Below are 25,370 nucleotides of genomic sequence, written 5' to 3'. Positions count from 1 at the left end.
TCAAAACAAAGAACTGTGGATTTAAACAAAACAAACCCCCCCAATCAATCCCTCTCCTTCTCAAAGCCCCATGAATGATATTTATGGCCCAAGCACTAAAGTCTAGTGCTGCTCTGGAAAACCCCATTTCACATCCTTCTCTTTTCAAATAGTACCCCAAACAGAGTGGAGAATAAGCAAGAGAAAAAACAAAAATAAAAGAAGTATATTTAAATATTACCCAGTATATAACAGACTGTACTTGTGTCAATGAAGAATCTCCAAGAAAATAAAGTGTTAAGTCATACAAATGTAGCCCTGTTGACAAGTTTAGCTAATATTTCCTTGTAATTAAGATGATTTGAAAGGATGTGAACACAAACAGGCTACATGAACACAGTATATTAAAATTCCCCCCTGTAGCACATTACAATCAATAAAAAGAAAATAAAATCTGAATAATACTAGAGGTAGCAGCTGTTTGTATTTTCCATTATCTGAGTATCTCTGGAGTCCAACCCTTCGAACATTGCTCCCCTGATGAAAGGCTTGTGTGCGATCAGCCGACGTACAGCAGAGTGGAAAGCTAGATGTCTGCAGGAGTGTTTGAAGTATCTTTCTGAGTACAGTGGAAGTAGTACTTGTACAGAAGTGCGTTGACGACCTGTATTAAATCACAGCTCAAAAAGCTATGGCTGTTTGCTGTTTTACAAGCCACTTTAAAAAAAAAAAGAAAATCCACAAGGTGTTTGAGTAAGCTATGCAGTTTCACAACATATAAATAGGGTGAGTTTCAAGAGTTCCATATAACCTCTAAAATATATGCTAGCTGAATATTAATGGAGTAATGATAATATTAATCATAGTAATGCCTTAGTTCTGGTATCACAAGAATGTGTTTCCTTCATTTGGGATGATTCCTGGAGGATGTTGGTGGGATCTCTTCTATGTCTGGTAGAAGTGGTGGTAGTGGTGGTGGTGCTCGTGATGGTGGTGGTGCTCATGTCTTTGTATCATCTGTCCCACCTGGCCTTCATATAAAATGACTGTGGGCAGGTCTCTCACGTGTTCCTTTTCCACAACTGTCCCTGGAGACTGAAAGGTTTTGCACATTTGGTGATTCTCCTTTGCCCTCTGCTTATGCTTCTTGTGGATCTGTTGGGATTGCAGGGGAAGGTACGGGAGGTTCTGGCCCACCCGTGCACTTGGGGAAGCCATGGGCAAGGGCACCCCTTGAAAAGGTTTATTTCTAACTGCCCTTCCAGGATGCACAGGGGCGACATTTTTGCCCTGGGCTTTGGGAGACCTCACAAAGTGCTTGCTGGAGTCCTGGTTCCGGAGCCTCTGTTGGATTTCTGCAATCTTGGCATACGAACTTTCAGCCAGATTGATGTGGTTTGGATCCACCACTTGAGATTTCCTATGGTGAGCATGGAAGGTCTCAGGCTCATGAGAACGGGATCTAGTTTGATTCACAATTCTGCCTGGTGGGTCATGTTTTTGAGCTGCTGGAGGAGATCCTAGGAAATAACAAGCTGAGTTAGTCATCTAGTATTTCAAAGTTTTAATTAGTAGCATGCAGTTGGCAGGGATAGCATTATCGGCAGAACAAATTTTTCCTAAGGAAGTGAATGCAATTATAGCTGTCTAGTTTAATTACTTTTAATAATTCTGGCCAGTAAATAATACACAAATATGAATACCTATCTAGAGAAGACTGAACATATGTGTTGGTGTGTGTACGTGTATTAAAATCTTTATGTTACCAACTCTTGGTCATCAAATTAACTGTGAGGGGAATAGTAAAACCCTGGCAGAGGGCAGGGAAGTGAACAGAATCCAAATCTCTTTGATGTAGGGACTAGAGCCAAAATTCCAGGTACAAACACACATTCTCCTATTTTTGGGTCAGTAAAGAGTATAAAATATGTGCTGGTCTCATCTTGGGAACAAGCTCCAACATTCAAAAGTCAATCCTTACCTCACCCGTAGACTAAACTTAATAATTTAGATGTAAAGATTGTTCTCCTAGGCCCAGCTCCAAGTTTAGCTACACAAACAAGTACATCAAAGCAGCCTTGCAGCACATTAGCCACTCTGTTGTGATACCACCTTCACCAGTAATTATCTTGCAGTATTCACAGTCCTATTATTGAGTCACTATACACAAATCACACAGCTTCACAATTCACTGTCCCTGACACGGAACATGCAACTGAAGAGATAAAAGATTATGAGGTTACAACTTAAATTACCTGGCCCAAACTTTGATGTGTAGTTTTCTATTCCTGCAAGATCCAAATAGTGGTTTCTCCTTTCAATGTTCTCATCAACACAATGACGGTAGCACCCACTTTGCTCTGGATTGTTCTCACTCTGGTGGTATCTGTCAGCAGGAAGCAAAATTACAATTCAGCAGAACTTCTTTAAAGTCCTTATCACCATCTGCAAACCAACAACTAATGGACCCTTTGAAGTGACAGGAGCTGCTCACAAAGAAACAACAAACACTTGAAATTGTGGATGACCAGACTTGCTATGACGATAGGCCTAAACTGACTGTTCCTTCCCCTCGTATAAATCAGCCCTGATGTTGCAAAGCAAAGGAGGCTTTCCAATTGCATCACATGTGCAAAAGCAAATAAAACCACTCCTAGCATTTATTTCTTTCTGTCTTAGGGCCAAACCATTCAACTGATTCTGCAATTAGGACACACCAAAGAAAATCTGCTGTTTGATTCATGACCATTCCCACCACTGTGAGGAAGTGCTGGGGCAATCCAGATCAAGGTCCATGTGCTCCTGCTTCAGAGAGGCAACAGCACAGGTGTAGTAACTAGAGAGAGACTGGGAAGAGAAGGTGTTGGTAGGACACTCAGAGGTAACTGCTGCTTTCCAAAATATAATTAATAAGGTCAGATCAGACACTGGCTTTAGAATCTCAACTCCTTTTCCTGCTCAGCTTTGCAATTTTATTTATAGCAGAACTATTTCCTGAGAATGAATATCTGAAATACCATTCATTTATGAGGCAGAAAAAAAAACAGGCAGAAGTTTACAGTATTGTAGCCCATAATGCCAAACAATTTTATTCAGCAATTTAAATGGCAAGTCTGCAAATATGAACAATATTTTCAATATAACAAACAGTATAAGCAGAAAACCCTTGATTAAGTTGCTGCTTGTCATTCAGACAATTCAGTCTCCAAGACCAGGAGATTGGCTTTGCTATTTCTCTGATGTCAGCCTAACACCAGAATTTGGCCTTGTATCTTACACCAGTTGTTAAATATGGGCTCTGTACTGTATGGTGGCCAGTACTCTGCTTTTAGTCTATTAACACATTTGCAGGTTTCCAGAGGCTGCTGATCCCTCTGAGCTTTGGCACAAATGGCTTTCCTGGTCTAGTTTGTACTGTTCAGGGATATCACAGAACTGAGGCCCCTCATGTCTCTGTCAGACACAGGTCTGCAGTGTTTTTTATCAAAGTCACAAGACTTGACCTAACTGGAAGATCATTTTTGCTCTACTTTGATAGAGCTAGAGTCTCCTGAATGGAGGAGAGTCTGCCTGGAAAGCAGGTAAGGTTTGAAGATTCTAGTCAGCTTTGAAAAGTGACATGGGCTACTCTCAAAAAATAAAAAAAAACAAAAAACCCCAGAATGTCCAGATATTCTTTACATTTTGGATACCTAACCAACTCAGTACCTTTCCTGTATCAGACACAACTTTACACGTTGTTGCACTGTAGCATGTCAATATAAAAGATCTCTGGGCTAGAACTTGCCTAACTGCAGTTGCCAGACATGAATCACCTACACAAACCACTGGGACTCGAACACATGTGCTGAAGACAATTCACAGCTAACCCAGAAAAAACATCATTGAGTTTGATCCAACACAATTAAGCAATACTGCATACAGCACTGCTCTTGGAAATGAAGCTAACAGGGAACCTGTTATTTTGTTACTGTAATAAATTAAATCTCTCATCAAGACAGAGGAAAAAAAATTATGCCAGTACTGCCACAGCCCTACATTCTAATAGCTTTCTTGCATGCAAGATGACGTTCAACAATATTCATGCAAATATACACAGTGAAGCAATTACACTCTGGTGAGAGAAGTGCTCCACTGTCAAAGGGAACTTCAAGGACTTCTGAGAACTGAAGTGTCTGGCATCCAGGCCCTCAGTGCTGTCCTGCAAACACATGGGAGGACTTGGGCAGGCACCAACCATGCATGGAGGACTGCGTAAAAATAGAGTGTTGTTACTGGGCTTGGGCTTGGTATGGTTCTGGTTTTAATAAAAAATGGCATCTGCTGGAGTGTTTGTGGAGTGTATGGAAGTCCTTTCTGAAATTCCCACGCTGATGTGTCATCCTGATGGCACGAAGCACACAACAACATAGCAGGAAAGGGGAATGGAGCACAGGGCAGAAAATGCAGGGACATCCCCTGAGAGCCTCACTCACTGAGAACACAGAGTTTAAGTCAGCCAGGGAGAACCAGGCTATCTAGCCTTGAACCCAGCTACTTATCTTGGTACTCTTATTAGCCCTACAGGTGAAAACTCCTGCTGTAGCTTCCAGCAAATGAAAAACCTAACCCATCTATATCCCAACCTTCAGGATAAAAACATTTCTATCCATTTTATCTTGAATATTAATCACATCTTGCCTAGAATTCCTAAGTGACTGAACATGTGAAATGTGTGCACTTCTCACAAGTTCTCATTGCTGCTCTCAAAGGGGAAGCAACTGCATTAATATTGTGAGATTCTGACCTGAGCCTCAGCAGCTTTCCTGAGGGTTGTCAGCTTGGCCAGAGTGCACAAACATGCCTGAAACACACACAGTGTGAACTCTTCATCCTGTCTACGTGTAGTGGGATGCAACAAGAACTGGCAGCTGCTGACCACTGTCTGATGCTGATCTACTCAGCTCAAGACGCAGATTTGTTCTGTGACAAAGCCTCTCACCAAATGAATGAGGACAAACATTTTGTCCCATCATTTGATGCTTCCATGACTGTGGATTTAATTGTAAATGCCTGCTGTTCATAAAAACCCTGCATTTGCAGAGCCAGGACTTTAAGGTGGATAAGAAGGGGACTTCAAACTGAAAGGGGATTTTTTCACTAGATTATCAAACAAAACCAATCTATTGAATTCACACAGGGCAAAACTTTGCTAATGGGCAGAGGGAATCTGCACACCACATCTAGGCCAGCAAGTAAAACCACAGAGTATTCTTCAGTTCGTAGAAGATTCTGTGCAGAGTTGCTGACACAAGATTAATAGCAATTTCATTCTTCTTTTAATATGAAATTTGATTGTACTGGGATTTGCTGACTGGGATAATTCACTAGCATTTTTTCTCCATCCAAAAAAGGGAGGTACTGTTCTCTTGTCAGTTTCAATAAGACTGAATGCTCCTTCTCCTGATAAATTTGCTATGTATCCAGACAAATATCCCTAAATCTAAGGAAAGCCAAAAGTGTGTTGTTTTTTTTCTTTTTTAAATTTGCAGCTGAAGAAACAAACATAACTAATGAGTCAATGTCATTACTGTAACATTTCAGCACACACTTCCCACTGCCTTATGAGCAGTTTCTGTTATGAAACATAAAATCCTAAAATATGTCAAATATACACCAAGATGACCTGTTAGCATTCTGCTTGGGTTATGAGCTGGTAACCAAGTTAGCCCATGCAAAACATGGCACTATTTGAGTTGATGAGTGAAAAAGATGGGTTGGAAGGAGGCCAGAGAAAGGCAGGAGATGGCTCCTAAGGAGTGGAAAAGGTTTTAGGACACTTTTAGCCAAAATAACTTTGCTATTAACCTCATTTATTTGCACATGGCATCTAAAAAGATAATTCAGATCCTCCAAAGAGCTCATAGAAAAAGAAAATTCTGGGTTTTTCTTTTTTGTATGTTTTAATATAAGTATCCAGCTGTGGAATCTGCTCTTAAGTCTACAATGAAAACTCCTTTAATTCTTATATTTTAAAATAATTTTTAAAAATTAAACAAGCAAGCAAGACATCAATGGTTGAGGTTTCCTCACAGATATGCAGTGCTGTCAGGAGCCAGGGTTCATTCCCCTTACCTGAGGGAAGCCCTCTGCTTCTTCTCAGAGCTTCTGGCTTCTTCATTAGCTTTGTTTTCAGCTCTGTGCCTGGCACTCTGCAAATCTGTCAGGAGAAAGTACATTATTGTCACATTGCTGTCCTTGCTGATCAGCACAACCAACATTCTACATTGCACACACGTCTGCTTGTGTCAGTAAATCAGATGTGATGTATCACTTCATGTAACTTTCAGTCCAAAGGACAGATTTTATTCAGATGCTACCTGGGCTGCAGGATCTCAGCCAGGGTTAGGCTTACCCTGCACTCCACGGGGCAGCCCAGCTGGAGCCACACTCACTGACAGGCTCGGAGCTGTCCTAATGCACCACGGGGCTCCCCAGCAGTGGGAACTTGCTTGTGTCTGCTCTTGAGAGAGTGACTGCTTTATTAAAATTGAGGTGACCAGGTTCTCCTTTTAGATCTCATGCCTACATTTTCTATTGAAGTATTATTTTAAATACTTTAAAGTATTTTGATTTAGTACTATTCTACCTACTGAAGTAATTATGCTGATACAATTATTATTACAGTGAAGATAAGTTAGATGAGCCATCATGGTACAAACATTTTTATAATGGCAGACCCTTCCAGCACAGAAAATGTACAATTTTTATGCTCAGATTATTTGAGTTTACTTATGATTAATTGTTTATTTCTACCCAGCAGCACTGGTAGCTATGCACTGGCAAGAAACATTTTATAACCCCACACCTCCTTCCACACAAACCAAGTGCTGCAACATCAGCGGATAAAGTGGTGCAAGTCAAGAAGGCCTTAGATCTGCCTTGCAGTGCACATTTACACTACATATGGGTTACTGCTGCTTCCAAAAGAAGCCATCCATCAGAAGGGGAACCCTCATTTGCTAATGAGACTCTGAAAGGAGGGCAGGTAATTTTACAGTCAAGATCATAAAGCAGGCTCATGGGGTTTAAAAGACCCACATAATTATTTGCCTTTAAGTATACATGTACTTGTATTAACAAAATACAGAGATGGATCTTCAAGGGACTCTGGAAGTTTTTGTATTTTTTCTAATGGCTGATTGCACATCCTTACCAGTATGATTTAACAAGATACTCTTTTTCTTCTGGCTGCTGTCTGGTGCCACAGTAAGTTTCACTCTCAGAGTTTTGCTGGAACTAGGAGAATGGTTTACTGATGCATCAACTACCTCATAGATGGTATGAAGCAAGCTGGTAATGTCCTGGAGTAGGATTGAAACACAGAAGAACACAGCACTGTGAAAATGGCACGAAACTCACAGCTCTGATGCTTACAATTGTTTTGGATTTGACACTATTAAAAGCTGAGGTATCCTCAGAAGCCACTGAATTTAGAAGACTTGAACTTGCATGGAGTGTTACAATCTTCATCAAATGGGTTTATGAAGTGGGGCGAAGCAGATCAAAGCAATAACAACAGCACAAGATCTGCAGGTTTCCCAAGCTCTGAATCAGCAAAATGGTATTCTGCCTTCTCTTTTCTTTGATTTACACAGAACCCAGGGATAATCATTCATTCTCCACTAAAAATTGACTTCACGTGGCCAAAACAAATACATCAATTGAAGAAAATCTTGGGCATTACAGTCTTCCTATTTGTTTGGTGGTTTTTTGTTTTTTTTTTTTTTTTTTCCTTAGCATAGTTAAATGGTTTATTATCTAAAGGAAAATCAGTAACAGAAGTGGCAGAACTTCAAACCTCAGGTTTGGAAAGAAATTATGCCTGTCTGAATATCATCCTACTATCTGTGTTTTGGGGTTTAGCTTATTTTGCAAAATTCAACCAGTTTTAAATGCATATTTTGAACTGCAAATATTATCCAGTTAGACATATTACAGAACCTTCTTCACAGCTCTCTTTGAAGGCAATGGGATGTGAACAGAGGCTTACACATCTGGCTATACTGGAAAGAACACCAGCCAATTTTAACAAGCCAATGGTTTCAAACAGGAGAAACACTGTTTAGTAGCTGGTGATGCTAAGAGGTCTCCCAGGTTGATTTATTCCAGCCAGGCTCAAACAGGGTACTACCTTACATTGCCAGGATGAAAAGAGGATCACTTGGCTCACTGCTTTTCCTCAAAGGGATTTTGCCCAAACTGGTCTTGGGCACCAACCTAAGGCCAAAGCATTCTGACCATTACAGGCCATAAAGAGCCCACTGAATGCATATCTGAGAACTTCCCCATGCTGGTCTTCCTTTTCCTTGATCTATCCTACTACCTAAGCTCTTTCCAGATGTCTGCAAGCACAAAGGAAATACCTAAATCATCTTTTGTTAAGATAACTGGTTCTGAGGATTAAGAGTTAGGGCCATAAAAATTCAAAACCTCTACAACTTTTCCTTTGCTCAGGAGTCACACCTATAACATGGGCAGCTCAAAGTTCAATATGCCTTAATGGAGCCCCCCACCACTTTAGCAGTCAATATACCACACAGTCCTCATTATGGAACCAGCTTTAAAGATGACACAGAAATCCTAATTTCTACTCACACAGAATTTAGGGGAATACTGACCCTATGGCCAGGACCAATGATATTACAGCAGATGATTTTCCAGCTCAATAGGAAGAATGAATAACTAAATCCTAGGGGAGTCCAGACTTTGTCTTAGCATGTAATCTCTCTAACTTTTCTGCACTCAGGAGAATTTCTCCAAATCTGTAAGTTCAAGACAATATATTCACAAAAAGAGAGCAGAATATGTATTTTTTCTCTCACTGCTGCAAGAGTCTGTATGGGCTGTTATCAGTAGCTGCTTTCCCTGCTCTTGACAATCACTGTCTAATGCTTGAGAGTGGGACAGAATGCCCTGTGTCAACCTGGTGGACACCTCACAGCTCTTTAACACTTCTCCCTTCTCACACTTCCACCCTAATTTGAAACCTAACCAGATCTCTAAATGTGGCCAGACAGAGCCACATCTGAGAGCCAGCTTGAAGGGCTGAAGTTTTATTTCATCTAAGAGGAAAAACCCAGGCAAGCACATAAACAGACGAAGAAGCCATTTCTGTGATTTTATACACCTTCCATAAGTCATGCTCCAGGAGCACTGTGTTACAATCCCACACTTTGATAAACCTTCTCCTTCAGCAAAACACTTAAGCACAATATTTACCCTTAACTGGGCTCCATACACTCAGCACGTGGGTGAATGGGGCTTTTCCCATGCATTCCTGGACAAGTGTTGGTTAGCCAACATGTCATCTTTCCACCCAAGGCTGCCATCAAGATGTTATTATCAACTCTTCCACTCACAATAATCTGCCTTTCTTCCTTTTTTCAGCTATGCCAGATATTTGTAAAGCCACATGTCTGTACATCTAGTCTATTTTAGCTTAATAACCAAAGACAAAAAATCCCCCAATGTCCTTTGACATGATTTTTTTCAGGGCTGAGGTCTAACTTGCTAACTGGCTGACAGTCTGCCCCTTGTGTTCTGTGAGGGTCTTTCTCAACAAGCTGCTTGACTCAGCAGTTTAAAAAGTACTCCCAAAGGCTTCCCAAAGGGAAGGAAAAACATGGCATTTGTGTGACACATACTTGGCAAATCACAAATATGTGCACATGCATATCACATCAGGACAAGCTGCATGCCTCAGCCAAACAGGCCCAAATTAACCCAAATTAATTTCCAGGCTGTGAAATGACACTCAGCACCCTTGTGGACTTACACACTGCTGCCTCTGCATTTTGTTATGTGTTTAACATGCAGCCTGAAGTGCTCTGCATTCTGGCACTGCAGGAACGTGGTGGCCACGCTGGATGTGTCCCAAGATCGAGGTTAGGGACAGCCATGAGCAACCACTCAGTGCTTATGCTGATCTTCTAAATACTGACAACAACGTTTTGATTACAGGATTCATTTACTTGTGGTCCTAATTTGGGGTTGGGAATTTCAGCAAATTGATTTGGTCAAACAAGGCTGCTTGGGTTGTTCTGTCTCGTGTACCACAGTCCTGGCTGAGCAGGTACCAGCTACAAGGCAGCTTGAGCCTCCTGCTGCTTCACAATTACTGTTCCACAATTACAACACAGGAATTTCTGAGGCACTGATCTACTGAGAATGGTCTTTGTCAATGAAATTTGAACTGTGACTAAAATTCCATTCTCACAGCCCTGTTTTGGCAGCTAATATGATAATGATTTCTTGTCAAATTGGTAGCAACAGACCATTAAGATATATGTTACACACTCTGTATTTTATAGTTACATTTGTATTTACCCCAAAAGTATTTTCATCTTCCAGTAGCCTGCCAGCAGACTTGTTTCCCTTGAAAGCTGTCCCACTGAACATTATCTATATTTAAATTCATTTAAAAACTGCCTAAATCCATTGAGACGGCTTTATCCTCTACACCCCAGCCTGTGCATTTCACCATCCTCAAGAAATTTAGGATCAAAGATCAAGAATAAAATCTATTTAAATGTTCCTCTTGTCTGATACATAAACTAGTATGACTCAGAGCCCACCTACCAAAGAATCGAACTTTTATGCACAATGAATTATGAGTTGTACAAATCATGGTATTTTGCAACTGTTTTGCTTTAGACTGCTTGGCTCTTCCCCCACAAAAAGTGTATTTTTAGACTACTATATTAAATGGGTAAAGAGAAACAAGAATGAACAAAAATATTTCTCTCCTTCATAGCAAATGGATTATATTTAGAGGGAAGTATTCTGCATGACTCTAACTTCTGAGGGGCTTCTGGTATGCAGAATTTCTGCTGGGATCTCTAGGTTAATCAAGTACAAAAACGGAAACTATGATATTTTTCCACAGAGAGGACAACAAATGCTCCTTGAGTAGTATCCAAACAACCAGCACATGCCATACCCAGATTTATCTGTCTTTTGCTTATTGAAGACCACAGCTGGTTTACCAGGGTGAAAATCCCATCCTTTTTTATCAAGCAGCCAATGCAACAAAATATATTAACAAGAGAAAATTTAATAGATTGCCCGAAATATTTCCATTTGTTAAGTCCACACATGTGCTGCACTCACAATCTATCTGCAGAATACTTTATGGATCTCCAGTAGGAGATTAACAGTAATTTATAACATTCAGAGGAACCAATGGGTCTGAAAAAAGAATGAGAGCACTGAAGTATTCCTCATTTCCTACAGAACATACATGAGACTGAGAAAGCCCCCATTCTGGGTATTATTTTTTGGTTTTAAGGAATATTAGTAGTATAGGGATGACCTTATTTTTCCCATATCAGTATAGATTATCATTACAAGACTAGTTAGCAAATTAGAGATTTTTGTAGAAGACACTAATAATTTTTCCATTATAATTAATTTAACGGAATGAGATATTTGTACCCAAAAAATCCCAATCAACAAACAACCCCCAAAAAACCTAAACTACCAGCCTCCCCACAGAAAAAAAACCCCAAAAACCAAAATAATAAATAAAAAAAAAAAACCCAGAGAACACCCCCAAAACCAAAGAGTTTAATAAAACTGAAAGATTCTGCTTGAGTCTTTGCAGCTTGCCTGAGAGAGAATTCTTTGACTCCCCTTAAAACCAAGAGAGAAAGTTATATTTTTTTGTTAATATTTCTATCTGACATGAAGCCATCATTTCTAATGACTGAAATGATGGCCACAGATATAGACAGGCACTGCTGCTCTATCCATTGGTTTCATTGTTCCTTCTATATCCTGAGTTAGTACAAACACAGTGCAAACCAACAGATTTCAAGATAAGGGTCAGGCTGATAAATGGTTGCCCCCAAAAAGCCAATATCCTTCCCCAATGTCAATGACTTGGTGCTGAGCTCTGAATGCAGATATAACCTCAAACCTCTTTATTCATCAGAGTATAGGAGTAAAAGAATCTAAAAAGGGAAAGAACAAGTCACAAAGGAAACATAAGATGAAAAATTGGGTATTTAATGTAAGATACAAAGAACAATTTTAGCATTAAAAATGCATGAAGAGAAACATCGATATCAGTTCATTACTTTTCCCTTGGAAAAACATAAATACAAATGTCTCATTTGTATTTTGTTTGTAGTCTGATTTCTACATACAGCAGGATGTTTTTATTGCAACATCAGCTCTGTTTGATCACATACATTTTTGAATCATTCTTATTTGGAACACAAAAGGAACTTCACTTGCTATCTGCTCAAAAGCTGCTCTAGAAGAAATCTCTCTTTTTTTGTTTTGTCCTGACAAGCAACTTTCTTGTGTGCTTATTCCTGTGCAGCCACTCGCCAAAGAAACTCAATTTTACAAGGAAGAACTGGTTAAAAAAAAAAAAAAAAAAAAAAAAAAGTAAAAAAAAGCTGGTGTTTATGAAGCATAATTACATTCAGAGAGCTCAATATAAAACCTCACGGATCAAAAAACATTAGTTCAATTATCCAAGTTTCAAGTCCGATTACAAATATTCATGTGAAGATAATTACAGCACAGCTGTCAGTTCTAAAAAGGCCTGCTGTACATAATGAATTGTCCTCTTATGGCTTATGGAATGAAGGGAAGTGTTATTAGCCAACTTTTGTAATATACATATTACAGCAGGAGAAGTTATCTCTCACTAAACCAAAAAGGACTGAGAACCAGTCATCTTTATGACAGAAAAAGCAGAAGTTTAATAACATAGAGTAATGTTAATTTATAATTTGCCATCCCAATAACTGTGCTTTCATAACGGGTCTATCCCTTCAAGAAGCATGACTAGATGTGAATTTCTAATTATAAGGACTATAGAATAAGTCATACAGACTCTAGGAGGAAATCAAAGCAGCATTAAGTTCTGAAGACATTGTTAGATCCAGGAGCAATTTCACTAAAATGGAATTTGAATGCTCTAGAAGTGATCTGTCATTCTGTAGAACCCAAGGGAAGTTGTATCAACTAAATATGCACCTTATTTACAATTTTTGTACATTCGAATGAAAAAGCCCATTCAATCCATCAGTAAAATTGCTCCCCACCTTTGTGTGTCTTACAAACTTAATTTAACACTGGATTCATTTGGAAAATCTCTCGACACGAGGTACAGCGTTTTAAACACAATGATTTGGAATCAAATGAAATGGATGTGGGTGGGCAAGCCACTTCTTTTCCACTGTCTCACTTTTACAACGTAGTGAAAAGCAAGAATAATGCTACTGACTTCTTTTTGCAACGCACCTCCAGGTCTACAGGTAAAAATCTAACTGAAAAAATCTCTCTGTTAAATCCAGATATAAAATCCAGGTGACATTAAAGGGAAATTTTCCAAGAAGGAGAAAAGGTCCATATTAAGCTTTTCTAACCAGAACACTGGACCTTTGTTATGAAAAGCTGACTGGTTCTGAATGCATTTTCATCAGCTCACTAAAGGGCACTGGTACAGATCTGCCTCTTCCTCAGACTGCCCATTTTGTTCCTGCTCTAGCAAGGTACTTCACATACTTTTAACTGAAAACATTTCTCTTATTAATTTTAATTGAAACTATTCAAATGTTTGATGTTCCCCCTCATTAAGTCATTTGCTGGAACAGGAAAAGGACAGTATCAGGCACACTATGTCTGCCCATCTCCCAGGGGCCAAGAGAACAAGAAATTCTATGTCATATTAAGAGACTAAAATTCCTCTTTTGTGGCCAGAATTATCTATGAGCTGCTATTGTTGGTCATTCTTGATCAAAAGAAACCCTCATAAATTGCACCTAGATTCAACAGAAGATAACCAAGAAGATGGCTTATACAAATGGCCCTGGAACAGTTTGCAAAAGAGGTGTGTGACATAAAGGGGAAGATTTGGAATGGTGCATACTACTTGTTTCTATCTTTGGTCACATGTAAGGAGCTGAAAATTATCAACCTATTTGGTCCCTTGGTTGAAAGAATTTTTTTTGGCACAGGTTCAAGCCTCAATGCAGCAACCTCCAGACCTCAGAGCAATATAACATTCAATCCCTGCACAGATTTGGTTTCAGTTAATCTGTAGTCTGCTCTTGTAGCAGGGAGAGGTAGAATTTGGCTGTAACATATTCACAAAGCACAGTCAAATTAAGCTCTTTGGTGTACCACATAATCACAAGTAATTATTGTATACATACTTGAAAGCATATTCTCATTATGTTCAGCACATGGAACCCCCACTGACATTAACGGGAATTCCATGCCTGAATGTAAAAGACACCCATGTGTGTGGGTTTGGGTTTTGTGTGTTTTTCCCCTATTTTTGAGAGTAACAATAATCTTGTAATGAAGACTTCGCCTTGGGTCTTGAAAGACCTGGGTTCAATCTGCCACTAGGTTCTTGTGAGACTTCAAGCAAGTAATTTCATTTTTCTAATCTCTGTTCCACAAACAGTAACAAATACTACTTCCTCACCTCACCCGCCCTTCTTGCCCTCTCTATCTTCTTCCTGTTTGAAACTCTGGACTTAGCCTGCAACTTTTCATCTGCTTGTTCTTGTGCATGAGGGGCACAGATTTCACTTGACTATTCAAAGCACTATCAGAGTAGAGACAATAAAAATAGCCTTGTAATGATGTTCAAATACATGTTAAAAACCCTGAACAACCACCAGATTTGGCAATGTCAAAAGAAATTTGCTTCAGACTTTTTGGTGTCTAAGGCCACTACACTTTCAGTATTTGCCCTATTGCTTTCAAACAGTTTTTAGCAATTGTCACAGGCACCAGCATTAGATCTAAGAGAGAAAAAAGCCTTTGATTTTCAGTTGATTATCTAAAGGCATGGGAGCCAGTAAACACACATCACAAAAATCAATGACAGCACACGGCATAAATCCCAAGTAAAAGACATTCTTCTAGAAGAAATATTACTCAATCTGGGCAGAAATTATTCTCAAAAAGGACTATATCTTAATCTATACATCCTCTTATTTGGCTTCTAGAAGAAATATTACTCAATCTGGGCAGAAATTATTCTCAATAAAGAACTATATCTTAATCTATACATCATCTTATTTGTCTTGAAGACATCCTGGTAATAAAAAAAACCACACAGGTATGCTTTGACAGCTATTCTTTATGATCCTCCAGAAAACATCATCAATGGTATTTATACTTGGAGGGAAAAGGCAGAGATCAGCCCAATATTCATAAAAACAATAGAAGAGTATAGTTAGTACTGTTGGAAAGAATGTCAGCAAGCACCCTCGCTATTTGGTTAGCTTAACTCTGAAAAGCAGGAGAGAAGCCAGAACAATATACATTTGCAGGGGTTTATTTTGACAATGTGTTTAGCTGTTCAGTTGTTTCAGATCTTTTTCCTCCTCAAATGCCAGTACTATTTTTTAAAGGCTGATCTCAGGTATTAAACAACAACCAGCTTAAAAAACGGTACAGTAGATCTGAAAACAGCAAACTACTGGTGGGATTGCTTCTAAGAGGGAAGGGTCCATGGAAACTGCTGTTTAAGTTGGCAGGACACCTCTACTTCACAGTAGAAAAAAATGTTCCTGTTATAAAACACTCCTCTTGTTAGCAAGTGCTGCACATAAAGGGGCAGCTGTACTTTGCTTACCTCGCGTGTGACTCTTCCGTTGTTATCAAAGTCATACAGTGTGAAGGTCCATTCTTGCCTGTTATCTTCCTCTACAGACACATCACATTGCAATTCCTAAGAAACACGCAAAGAGCAGCTGATTACCTAAAGCAAAAGGCCTGTTTGCAGAGAAGACTCTCTGTAGCAGACTGCTTGCTTTCTTCCCTCCTCCCTCCCTTGAGGGAGGAAGCTCTCAGGGCATATCCCAGAGAGGTCTCTGTCCATCACAACAGAGGTCCCATCATAATCACACAACATGCCTAACTCTCCGGGCTACACCTCAGGGAATTCACAACTTGCTTTCTACTACACTGTAGAAAAGAGGAAAAGGTACAAGAAGACTATTATTCCCTGAAGCTCTTGAAACATGGTAAGATTCCCCACTAAAATGTGAGAAGGAAAACTATGCTTAACTCAGGAAGAGGAAGACAACAGAAGCAGACTGACAGAGAGAGGTGGCAAACCACAGAGCCAGGAGTAAGGATTAATGCAGTGTGGACACAGATCCCCACCAGAGAGACCTGTCCTCAACACTGATATTTGGTGGGCAAAGGTTGTCAGAATTAGTGCAGTACAATATCACGCCACTGAAGCTCCTGAAACAGAGCCTGCCTTGGAACTGGCAAGAACAACCTGGGAGTAGTGCCTGCTCCTTGTTTTCACTATGCTTCTGTTAGTGAGAGTGTGATCTGTGGAAACCTGAACGAATCAATTTGTTAAAGGGGAAAAAAATCCCCAAACCAAAACCAAGAACAAAGGATGCACTTTGACTGACTCCAATCACCTGGGCGCAAATCATTTGCTGTCTCTCAAGGCATGTGCAATCAGAATTATCCAGAGCCACAAAAAGGCAAAACAGAGAAGTTACAGTGCAATTAAAATGAAAGTCACTGTATGCAAGTAAAATAAACAGCCCCAAATAGCTTCAACATGATAGACCTCAAAACACCTGGTTGATCTTCCGACTTGAAACCAATTCCCTACAGCAGTTATGGGCACCCCGTCCCCTGCCGAGTTCAAAGGCAGCCTCCTCTCAGTTGTAACAAGCCCGGCTGAGAGCTGCCAAGTGCCCCACACTCCACTGTGGAAACACAGTTTCATATTACATAAACATTCCTGGCACCTTTAAAAGCCAAATCACTTTCACCTCAGGTTTAGACCTCTTGTCGCAGCACTCCCCTTTCTGATTCTTTTATACCTTTGAAGCATTTACCAGTCTCTCAGCTCCCAGCTTACATTGCTGGAAAACTCTCATTTGTAGAACAAGGGAAAAAAAAAATCAATACTTGGTTTCTTGCCACATATTAATACTTCCCTGTCCCACATTGCTTAACATAACATCTTTATGTGAGGATGTGCTCTGCTTAGTTAAGAGCCATGGAAACCTTCCGTGCATTAGTCACGGTGCCTAGAACCAAGTGCTAACCTTTATGGCATGCCAAGAACTACTTCGGAACAAGCACAAGCACAGACTTTGCTGGTACTGTGGAGTTCCAGCTCCTCTGGCACCAACCATGTTGACAGGTGTCCTCCAACGTTCAAATGTCAAGGCACTGTTAATTGCAATTTATCATGCCTTTCCTGTCTGCAAATGTCTGCTACTCAAGGTAGTATATAAAATAGGCCTAGAAAAAGAGTTATAGCTGTGGGGAAAAAAAAACCCCAAACCTAGGAAAAAAGAAAAGTCACCTCCCCAGAAGGCACAAAAGCAACACCAATGGGAAAATGACCTATCTCTAATCTGCTTTAAAAAAATAAAATATAAAATGGTACCAGACTGAGAAGGAAAAGAACACTCCAGCCATGCTGCAATGGTGCCTGCATGGTCTTTGAAACATCAACTGAAGAAGCACAAAGCCCATTACTTAGAGAGGCTGACAGCACCAAAAGGCTGAAGTGCAGAGATAAGTATTTGTGTTGTTTTTTGCTGGTGCCAGAATACCTTCCTCCTCATCAAGACAGACAACCCACTAGCTGGGTGACTGCATGTTTCCATACTCATATTAATGAAAACACTCCCTACAGAAACAAAACCTGCCAACTGCACACAATGTCTGACAGTTATACGATGTTATAAGATGCAAGCCTACAAGGAAATAGCCTGTAGGACTCATCACCCTCATCCTCCTGCCATGTGACCAGATGGATTTCCCATGTAGCAGGTCAGGGTTGTTTCACTTTGGAGACCTGGGCACTGAAGATCAATCATTGCAGAAACTTTCACAGGCATCTTTTACATTAGGCAGATTTAACCAACTGCAAGAGTCCACGAAAGTCAAGCTAAAGATTTGATAATATGGTAGCTGGCCTAATAAATAAAAGGTTAAACTGAAAGCTTCTTCTTACTATGCATTTCAGATCCTGCAGAGAAATAACTATCACTTGATTCTCTCCAAACCTGGAAATAAGTGTCACTAATCATCTCATTTGGAGCACTGACAGTAAGGCACTGATTTGTGCCAGTTCTGCTGCCTCCTGCACCCACTACAAACACTGGGAGCAATAAACATGCATCAGATGACACTATTTGGTCCACAGGTTATTTTTCTACCATAATTATGTCAGTACAGTGAAACTTTAAAATACAAAGGACTTACTTCAAATTTCAGTTGCTTCTTGGAACTTGTGCGTGTGTCACTTTCTTTTTCTGCTTTCTTTTCATCTCCACTGCAAACTCCATCTGTCTTCTCTGGAGGCAAAGCCACTGCGAAAAGCATATTTAAGAAAAAATGCTTATAAGGAAATGTCAAAGCAGTCTCATATTTGCAAATCTGTCTTTATATTTAGGGTGAAATTGATATCAGCAAACTTGTATGAGAGGATCATTATACTTGATTTGCTTTTGTGTTCACTACACATCTGGGATAATTTCAGCAGACAATCTACCAACAGCTTTTGGTACACAGCCTCTCCTACAATCACTAGAGTCACAGGAAGTTCAAACACAGTATTATGAGAATATAAAATAGCAGAGCTGTTACTGCAAATAAGTTGAATAATTTGCAAAATATTGAAAGTTTCTGACATACTGCAAAAACCCATCACATTCACCAGCAGTGAGTGAAGTAATGAAGCTGAAATAAAGCCCTCATTCTGTTCCAGTTTCACTCTTCAAACACACACAAAGCTTAGCACCTTCCAAGAAGGTAACACTACCTGCCAAAAAGGTTAAGCTGCATTTTTTCAATGCATGAAATAGCATATTTCACTCAAGTTTCAAGTTAAAACATAAGGCACTTGCATAAATCAACAGCACTCATAAAGAACATCAACATTAATATCTATCACAACATATCAGAACATACATCAGATATATAACAGAAAAATACATGCTTCTTGTGTGGATTAAAAGACAAATGCCTAGAACTTAATAGTTGTTCCCTAGGCTTCTGCAGGGGCATTCAGCCTTGCACATGATGAAACCCTATATCTGAAGAAAACGAATTCTATCTTCATTAGCATTATGAAAATATACACAAAGTTTTTAACCCTACCCTCAGACTTTTAGACAGCATTTTTTAAACATCCACACACCTCTGCCAACGATATGCCCACACTCCATTACTTATAGCAGCAATCCTTCCAACTCTCCAAAACCCAGCAAAGTTGCAAAACCACAGGTCCTAAAGTCGGCATTTTCTTCTGTTGCACTGCAGCATTTGCATCTACCCAAAGCCTTTATCCTAATGCTGTGTTAGGAACTGTTTCTTTGGGGTGCCTTTGGCAGTAGCATCTCATTAAGTGCCAGTTCAATCAAGTCAGATTCCTTACAAAAAAGGTGACATGATGATCCCCTCCAGTTCAGGGTGACCCATTTCAGACTGGGTTTACTGGCTCTCCTGGTGTTCCACACTGCTGAGCTGCCTCCCAAACATTCTTCCAGGAAAGCAAGTCACTAACATGCTAGAAGTTAAGATACTTCTAATTATCCATTTTCCAGGACTTTCTTTCATGTTTACAATAGAAAAATTAGCTTCAAGAAACCAACCAACCAACAACACCAACAAAAAAACAAAACCAAACCACCAGAACACAAACCAAAATAAAACTCTTACAGCTCCCACTACCATAGCTTCATACTCTCAGAAATTCCAGAAGATTTCTGCCCCAACATTCACATTGTCACACTGCACTACATTTGTTTGTCTAAATTTAACATTACTGTATTACTTTTGTTTGTTTGTTTTCAAAACTGTGGTATGCTATATAACATGGATGTACAGTAAAGAAAAGGGAATAAATTTGAAGTGCTCTGACCTTTGGTGGTTTTGAGGTTATACTAACACCAGCTTCCCAATACACACATGTAATTTGCATTATACCAATTTGATGGTGTTTATTGTACACATACTGACATGTTGATATGCTTTGATTTATACTCCAAGTCATGTTAGGATTCCTTACACCAAACATAAGCTAAGTAGGAAGGTCAGACAAAGGAAGTCAAAGCTGCTCCACAGCAGTTTCTCCCCTGATTCTTTTAAGCTGGTGTTATTGGATGAGCAGGGACTGTTTCTTAGGAGGCTTTTGTATAGTGTTTACCACAGTTAAGATGGGTATTGAAATAAATATTGTTTCTAATACATAACTTTGAAGTATATCTGACAAAGTGCTGTTTGCTTTACACTCACTTTGCCCTTTGAATACAACTCTACATTCCTAGACGTTCAAAGCTAAGGTGAAAAAAAGACCCCCATACAACACAAGACATTTGTTTGTCTACTTCAATCCAGCTTTGTTGCTTCATTCTAAAATCAACAAGAAATTAAAAGGTAATCTGGGCCTTCATAACAAGGACAGTTACACTGATAGTGGTTCTTAATAACTATCAGACACACTCCTAGATTTTCAGTGCCTTATCTGCACCAGTGACTGGTTTTTCACAAGCACAGTTATAACCTGATAAAAACTTCTGCAAAAGAGGCTTTTGCAATCCCTCCCAGTCTTGCTCTAAGGAATGTGAAATAAATGAAAGCTGGACTGGTATGACCTCTAGCTTCTTTGGGACAGTGAACAGCCATTTGAAAAAATATATCCACTCGTGTTATCACACATTCTTTTAAATGTTTAAAAGCACATGATGGCCAAAAGACTCCTACAGCTGTCTTTTATCTGTTGAGGGTCAGCATCCCTCATGACAATCCCAAACGGCAATGCATGGCAGACTGCATAAGGCATAGCACTGTGAGGCAGATCCAGCAGGAGGTGGCTATTCCCTGCCACAGTGCCCTTTGCTGGGTTTTCTGTCAAAACAAAGTGTCCAACAGAGCATTCCCTCCTTCCCACCACCATGCACTGAGCTGAAAGCCACTGGCATTAGCACCTAGCACCAGAGCCCAGCAGGTGCTGCAGAGGGGAACAGGACAGAGTTACCTTGTGCTGAAGGAGGAGCCCTTCCCCTGGTATGGTTAACAGCCTTTCTGGATGTACAGTTTGTGTGTTCAGTATAATTCACTTTCACTTTAATGTATCATTTATGTAACAGAGGAAAAATGTGCACTGACAAATTAGTCTTCTCAAAAAACAAGGGTTCAACTATTGGAGAAGGAGGGGATTCATCTTGCAGTACACTCCTTGGGAGAGTTTAAATACTGTATGCCAGAAATTATCCTCTTTGAGCTTCGCTGACCTTTGATCTGAAGAACTTATTGGCCTTGCTGCTCCAGGGAATTATCCTTTGAAATCAGTTACTCATTTTGGAGCTCAAATGAAATGGGGAAATCTGGTGATCTCATCCTGATGTCAAGTTTCGTTCAGCAAAGAAAAATGAAATCGAACTGAAGAAACTTTAAAGGGCAATATAGAGATACTAAAATAATATTAACAAGTGATCAAACAATGTGTCTCTGCATATATCCCCATATGCCTTATCCAAACCCAATGAACATTTAAAAATACATACTGTTTTGTCTGAGAAGAGAAGTGTTTGGTATCTTGCTGCTATACTTAGTTTTGACTATTGACATGTGCTCAATTTCATGAGGGATACAAACACATGCAGAGCCTACTTATAAATAAAATGAGAATGTCTGCTTGGGACAGTTAAAACTGGCAGCCTGTAAACAGAGATCCACCAGTGAGCCGCATGCCAAGGTTTCAGATACATTCACAATGTGAACTTCCTTTCAGCTCTGCCAATGATATTAAACCAGACCAGACAAGATAGCTATCTCAAAGGACTGTGGAGAATTAATAGACTTGTGTTTCCAAAGTCTAGGTCATCAGAATTAAGTCTGCATACAATACATCATCTGTGCAAAAATACTTACTTACCTCCCTGCTCAGATAACAAGTCCTGACAAAAAGAACGTGCTACATAGACAAATACACAGAGAAACATACCCTTGTTGTGGGAATCCACAACTGGAGGGGGAAAAAAGTATATGTATTGCATCTCATGGGAATAACCATATGCTCTCGAAAACAATGTTCCCTAACAGAATGTTTCATGAATTGAAATACTGCATATGTTTTCTTTATTATGTTCTTTCCTTGTTCATTATTAATGGTCTTGTATTCACTTCTATAACCTTAAGACACTATAAAAATGGGTCTGGACAATATTTGAAATTGGAAAGACAATAAAGGAAAAATATTAACTTGGAAAAATTGTGAAATACCATTCTTTCACAAAAAACAAACTCACTGGCTTAAGTGTATTAGCAGATGTTTCTCTCTACAATTGTTAATTACTACCACCCAATTGCTCATAATTGAAGTGGGGGAGGAAAAGAGTAAGAGAATGAGCACCAGTTTAAAGATATTAAGACTCATCACAGAAGAATTAAGCCTTTTTTTCAGAGTTTGGTTGTTTGTTTTTTTTTTTTTTCATTCCTAAGGAAAGGGAGTAATAATTCAAAATGCTGCTTAGGAATCACCAAAATATCCCGGAAATTAGGTAAACCGACTGCTGTGCTCTGCATATTGAATGAAGTTAGAATAGTAAGCTTCAGGCAGAAAAAATATCTTTCTCTTGCCTCTATCCTGCATCTGACAATAAGGGAGAAAAAATAAAACACCAAAATAGAGCTGCACTCAGGTGGAGAAGTGAGTGTTTAAACTTTCACCCTCACTCAGGTGGTGTGAGCCACGTTTCTCAAAGGCTCATTCCAGCAAAAGACCATGTGCTTTGTCAAATACTATGCCTTCTCAAATAAGGACAGCTTCACTCTAGTTTTCAACCATACTTTGCATTTCAGTCAGATGGATTAACAGGATCTTGAGGCCAGAACCAAAGGGTGCAACTCAGATCAATGTCCAAGTCTGGGCTACCAACTCTAAATTTTGCACAGCACTTAGGAGAACTCAGGCTAAATAGACAAACAACTTCAGAACTTCCTTGGAAGGACAGCCTTTCCAAAAGTTATGTGACTGTTGCATCACCTTAACTCAAAAAACAGAACTATGGGACAAGCTGTGCAATTCCACAGTGGTGAATTATGTCTGGACATTACCAGTGATGTCTTAACCCTATCATAATGTCAGGGTCATTACTGAGAGAAAGCAGAGTAAAGGTAGAATTGGAGAATTGACAAAAATGCCACCTATGAAAGTCAGCACCTGCCACACATGAAACCAAACCTTTGAAGTGTAATATTATTACCATTCCTCTCATTTGGGATGGAGTGGATTCCACAGCAATTTCTTAAAACTACTACCAGAAGCAAAGGGACAGAATTATCTGTAAATGCAGAAAAGAACAAACCATACACTAGAACCTGAAACATGTGAGGGAGTAGGAAAAAAGCAAAATTTAAAAATTACCTATTAAGACAAGGAGAGAAAGTCATAAGCACTTCTATAACAGTCAAATTGAACTTCAGAAGCAGTATTTGACTGGTGAGATTGAGCTTCCAAGAGCTGGCCAAGCTCAGTAGTGAAATTTCTATGGACATAACAGGGTCAGGGTTTCCCTTCCAATTTAAAGATCTAGCAAATGCAGCAGGACTTAGAAACTACGAGAACCAAAGGGATAGAAAGAGAATTAATTTCATTGTTTTATCTGAGGTCTCTGATGTCTAAGTTATCTGCCAACATTTTTCTCATTGCAAACATAATAAACATTCATTCATAACTGACATTCCTCAGTGACTGCGCAACAACCAGAGCAATAACCACGTTATTTGAAAGTCTAAATTGAGAAGTCCTTTAATTAACAATTACATTCACATTCAGATTTCACTTTTAAGTTCTCCTGGACGCCACGGATTAGGAAACATCACCCCCATTAAGCACACTTTGTTTTATTCCACTGATTTGATTGAAATATACCCCTGGTGGAGATAACTCTGCTTGAGCAAAGGCCCTCTTCTCCAGTGGCAAATGAACACAGGGAGAATGGGATCAGGGAGGAACATTCCTGTTCCACAGCCACCAGAACAAGCACACAGAAAAACAGGCTCCTCCTGGGTCAGTGCCAGAAACACGTATTTAGCTTTCCCTGACTGAGACCTGAAGCTGATGAATTAGACACACCCTCCAAAACAACAAAGATCAAGCTGCCTTCTCTGAAACTTACTGTAGGGAAATTATTGTCCATTTTACGTCCAGTGGGACAAGTCAAAACCACTTTAGAGGAAGCTGTACTAGCAGTGTCTCCTACCAATCTGGGATTGGTATTTCAACCTGAAAATATGGAGAGAACCCATGTTCTCTTTCACGGTTTCTTGTTGACAGTCAGAACACAAATTAAAGACTCAGCTAAAAACCATAAGGGAAAAGAAGTCACAATGTCACAAGACCTACTGCCAGCACCAGGAAGAGACAGAGCAGAGGAGCAGTGACTCAGACCTTGTGACAGCTTGCAAAAAAAAAGAAAAAAAGAAAACCCAACCAAACCAAACCAAACCCCCAACAAAAATAGACAATCAAAATATGTTTTAAATATTCAGGCATGGTTCTAACTGACAAGACACTACTAGGACAGTGAGGAATGGCTAAAGAGAAATTCACTCAAAAAATCAGAGAACAGTTGCTCTCCTCAATAAAATGTAGTCAAATTCACAGGTCTGTGCAACACCATCTCCCTTAAAGGTTCAATTCCTCTTGCCAATCCCAATAATTTGACATTTCTAAGTGGAAGTATTTCCATACTTTGATGCAGATTCACAGGTTTCTATCTAGGTCTGGTTTTTTTGGTTTGGTGGCTTTGGGTTGTTTTTTTTTCAACTATTATGCTGGGGAGAGGGGGGTGGATTTTTTTTGCTATTTCCTTGCAAAAAAGGTTTTGTACTAAAGATGCAGATACAAAAGACAATATGATTTCTCTCTGCTAGCTAGGGTGTAACTCATACATGCATAAACACTAAACCTAGATTTCCCACACTCTATCTGGAGTAAGTTTGCTGAAAGGAGGGAGTTTGTTGAATTTTGCCAGATTATGATTCCCTTTTCCAATTAGTTCCTCAACTGGCTGTATTTCATCAACAGAAACTGCCAGATTAAATGCCTTACTTGACCATCTTCACCCAAAACACTTTCATGTTCAGTTCTCAAGCTTCAAAATACCTTTTGGATGAAGATCAGACAGCACTAAACAGAATTACTAATTAATTAAGCAAAGTTAAATTTTAAACACTGTTTGTTGTGTTAGCCAAAAGCCTGAACAGAACAGTCTTTTTTTCCCTTCCTCATTGGAGATCAAAGAAGATAATTTCTCATTCCCCACCCCTAGTTTAAAAAAAAAAAAAAAAAAAAAAAAAAAAAAAAAAAAAAAAAA

At 39.4% G+C, this 25,370-nt stretch overlaps 1 protein-coding gene across 1 annotated transcript in view; it reads right to left on the bottom strand.

Annotated features, from left to right (window-relative positions):
• Window positions 1-402: 402 nt before the first annotated feature.
• NKD1 (NKD inhibitor of WNT signaling pathway 1) overlaps window positions 403-25,370 on the bottom strand; it is a 105,529-nt gene continuing 80,561 nt past the window's right edge. Inside the window, exons 5-10 of the mRNA XM_041400765.1 lie at window positions 18,250-18,356; window positions 15,632-15,727; window positions 7,175-7,322; window positions 6,094-6,178; window positions 2,235-2,365; window positions 403-1,499 (exon numbers count right to left, since the gene is read on the bottom strand). Coding sequence (XP_041256699.1) covers window positions 925-1,499; window positions 2,235-2,365; window positions 6,094-6,178; window positions 7,175-7,322; window positions 15,632-15,727; window positions 18,250-18,356 — 1,142 coding nt within the window. The 3' untranslated portion in view covers window positions 403-924. The remainder of the gene's footprint in view (window positions 1,500-2,234; window positions 2,366-6,093; window positions 6,179-7,174; window positions 7,323-15,631; window positions 15,728-18,249; window positions 18,357-25,370) is intronic.

The sequence above is a fragment of the Onychostruthus taczanowskii genome, unplaced genomic scaffold (genome assembly GCF_017590055.1).
Source record: "Onychostruthus taczanowskii isolate IOZ18803 unplaced genomic scaffold, ASM1759005v1 scaffold18, whole genome shotgun sequence".
Lineage (NCBI taxonomy): Eukaryota > Metazoa > Chordata > Aves > Passeriformes > Passeridae > Onychostruthus > Onychostruthus taczanowskii.
The sequence above is the reverse complement of the archived record's forward strand: the minus strand, read 5'-3'. Positions and strand labels throughout refer to the sequence as shown.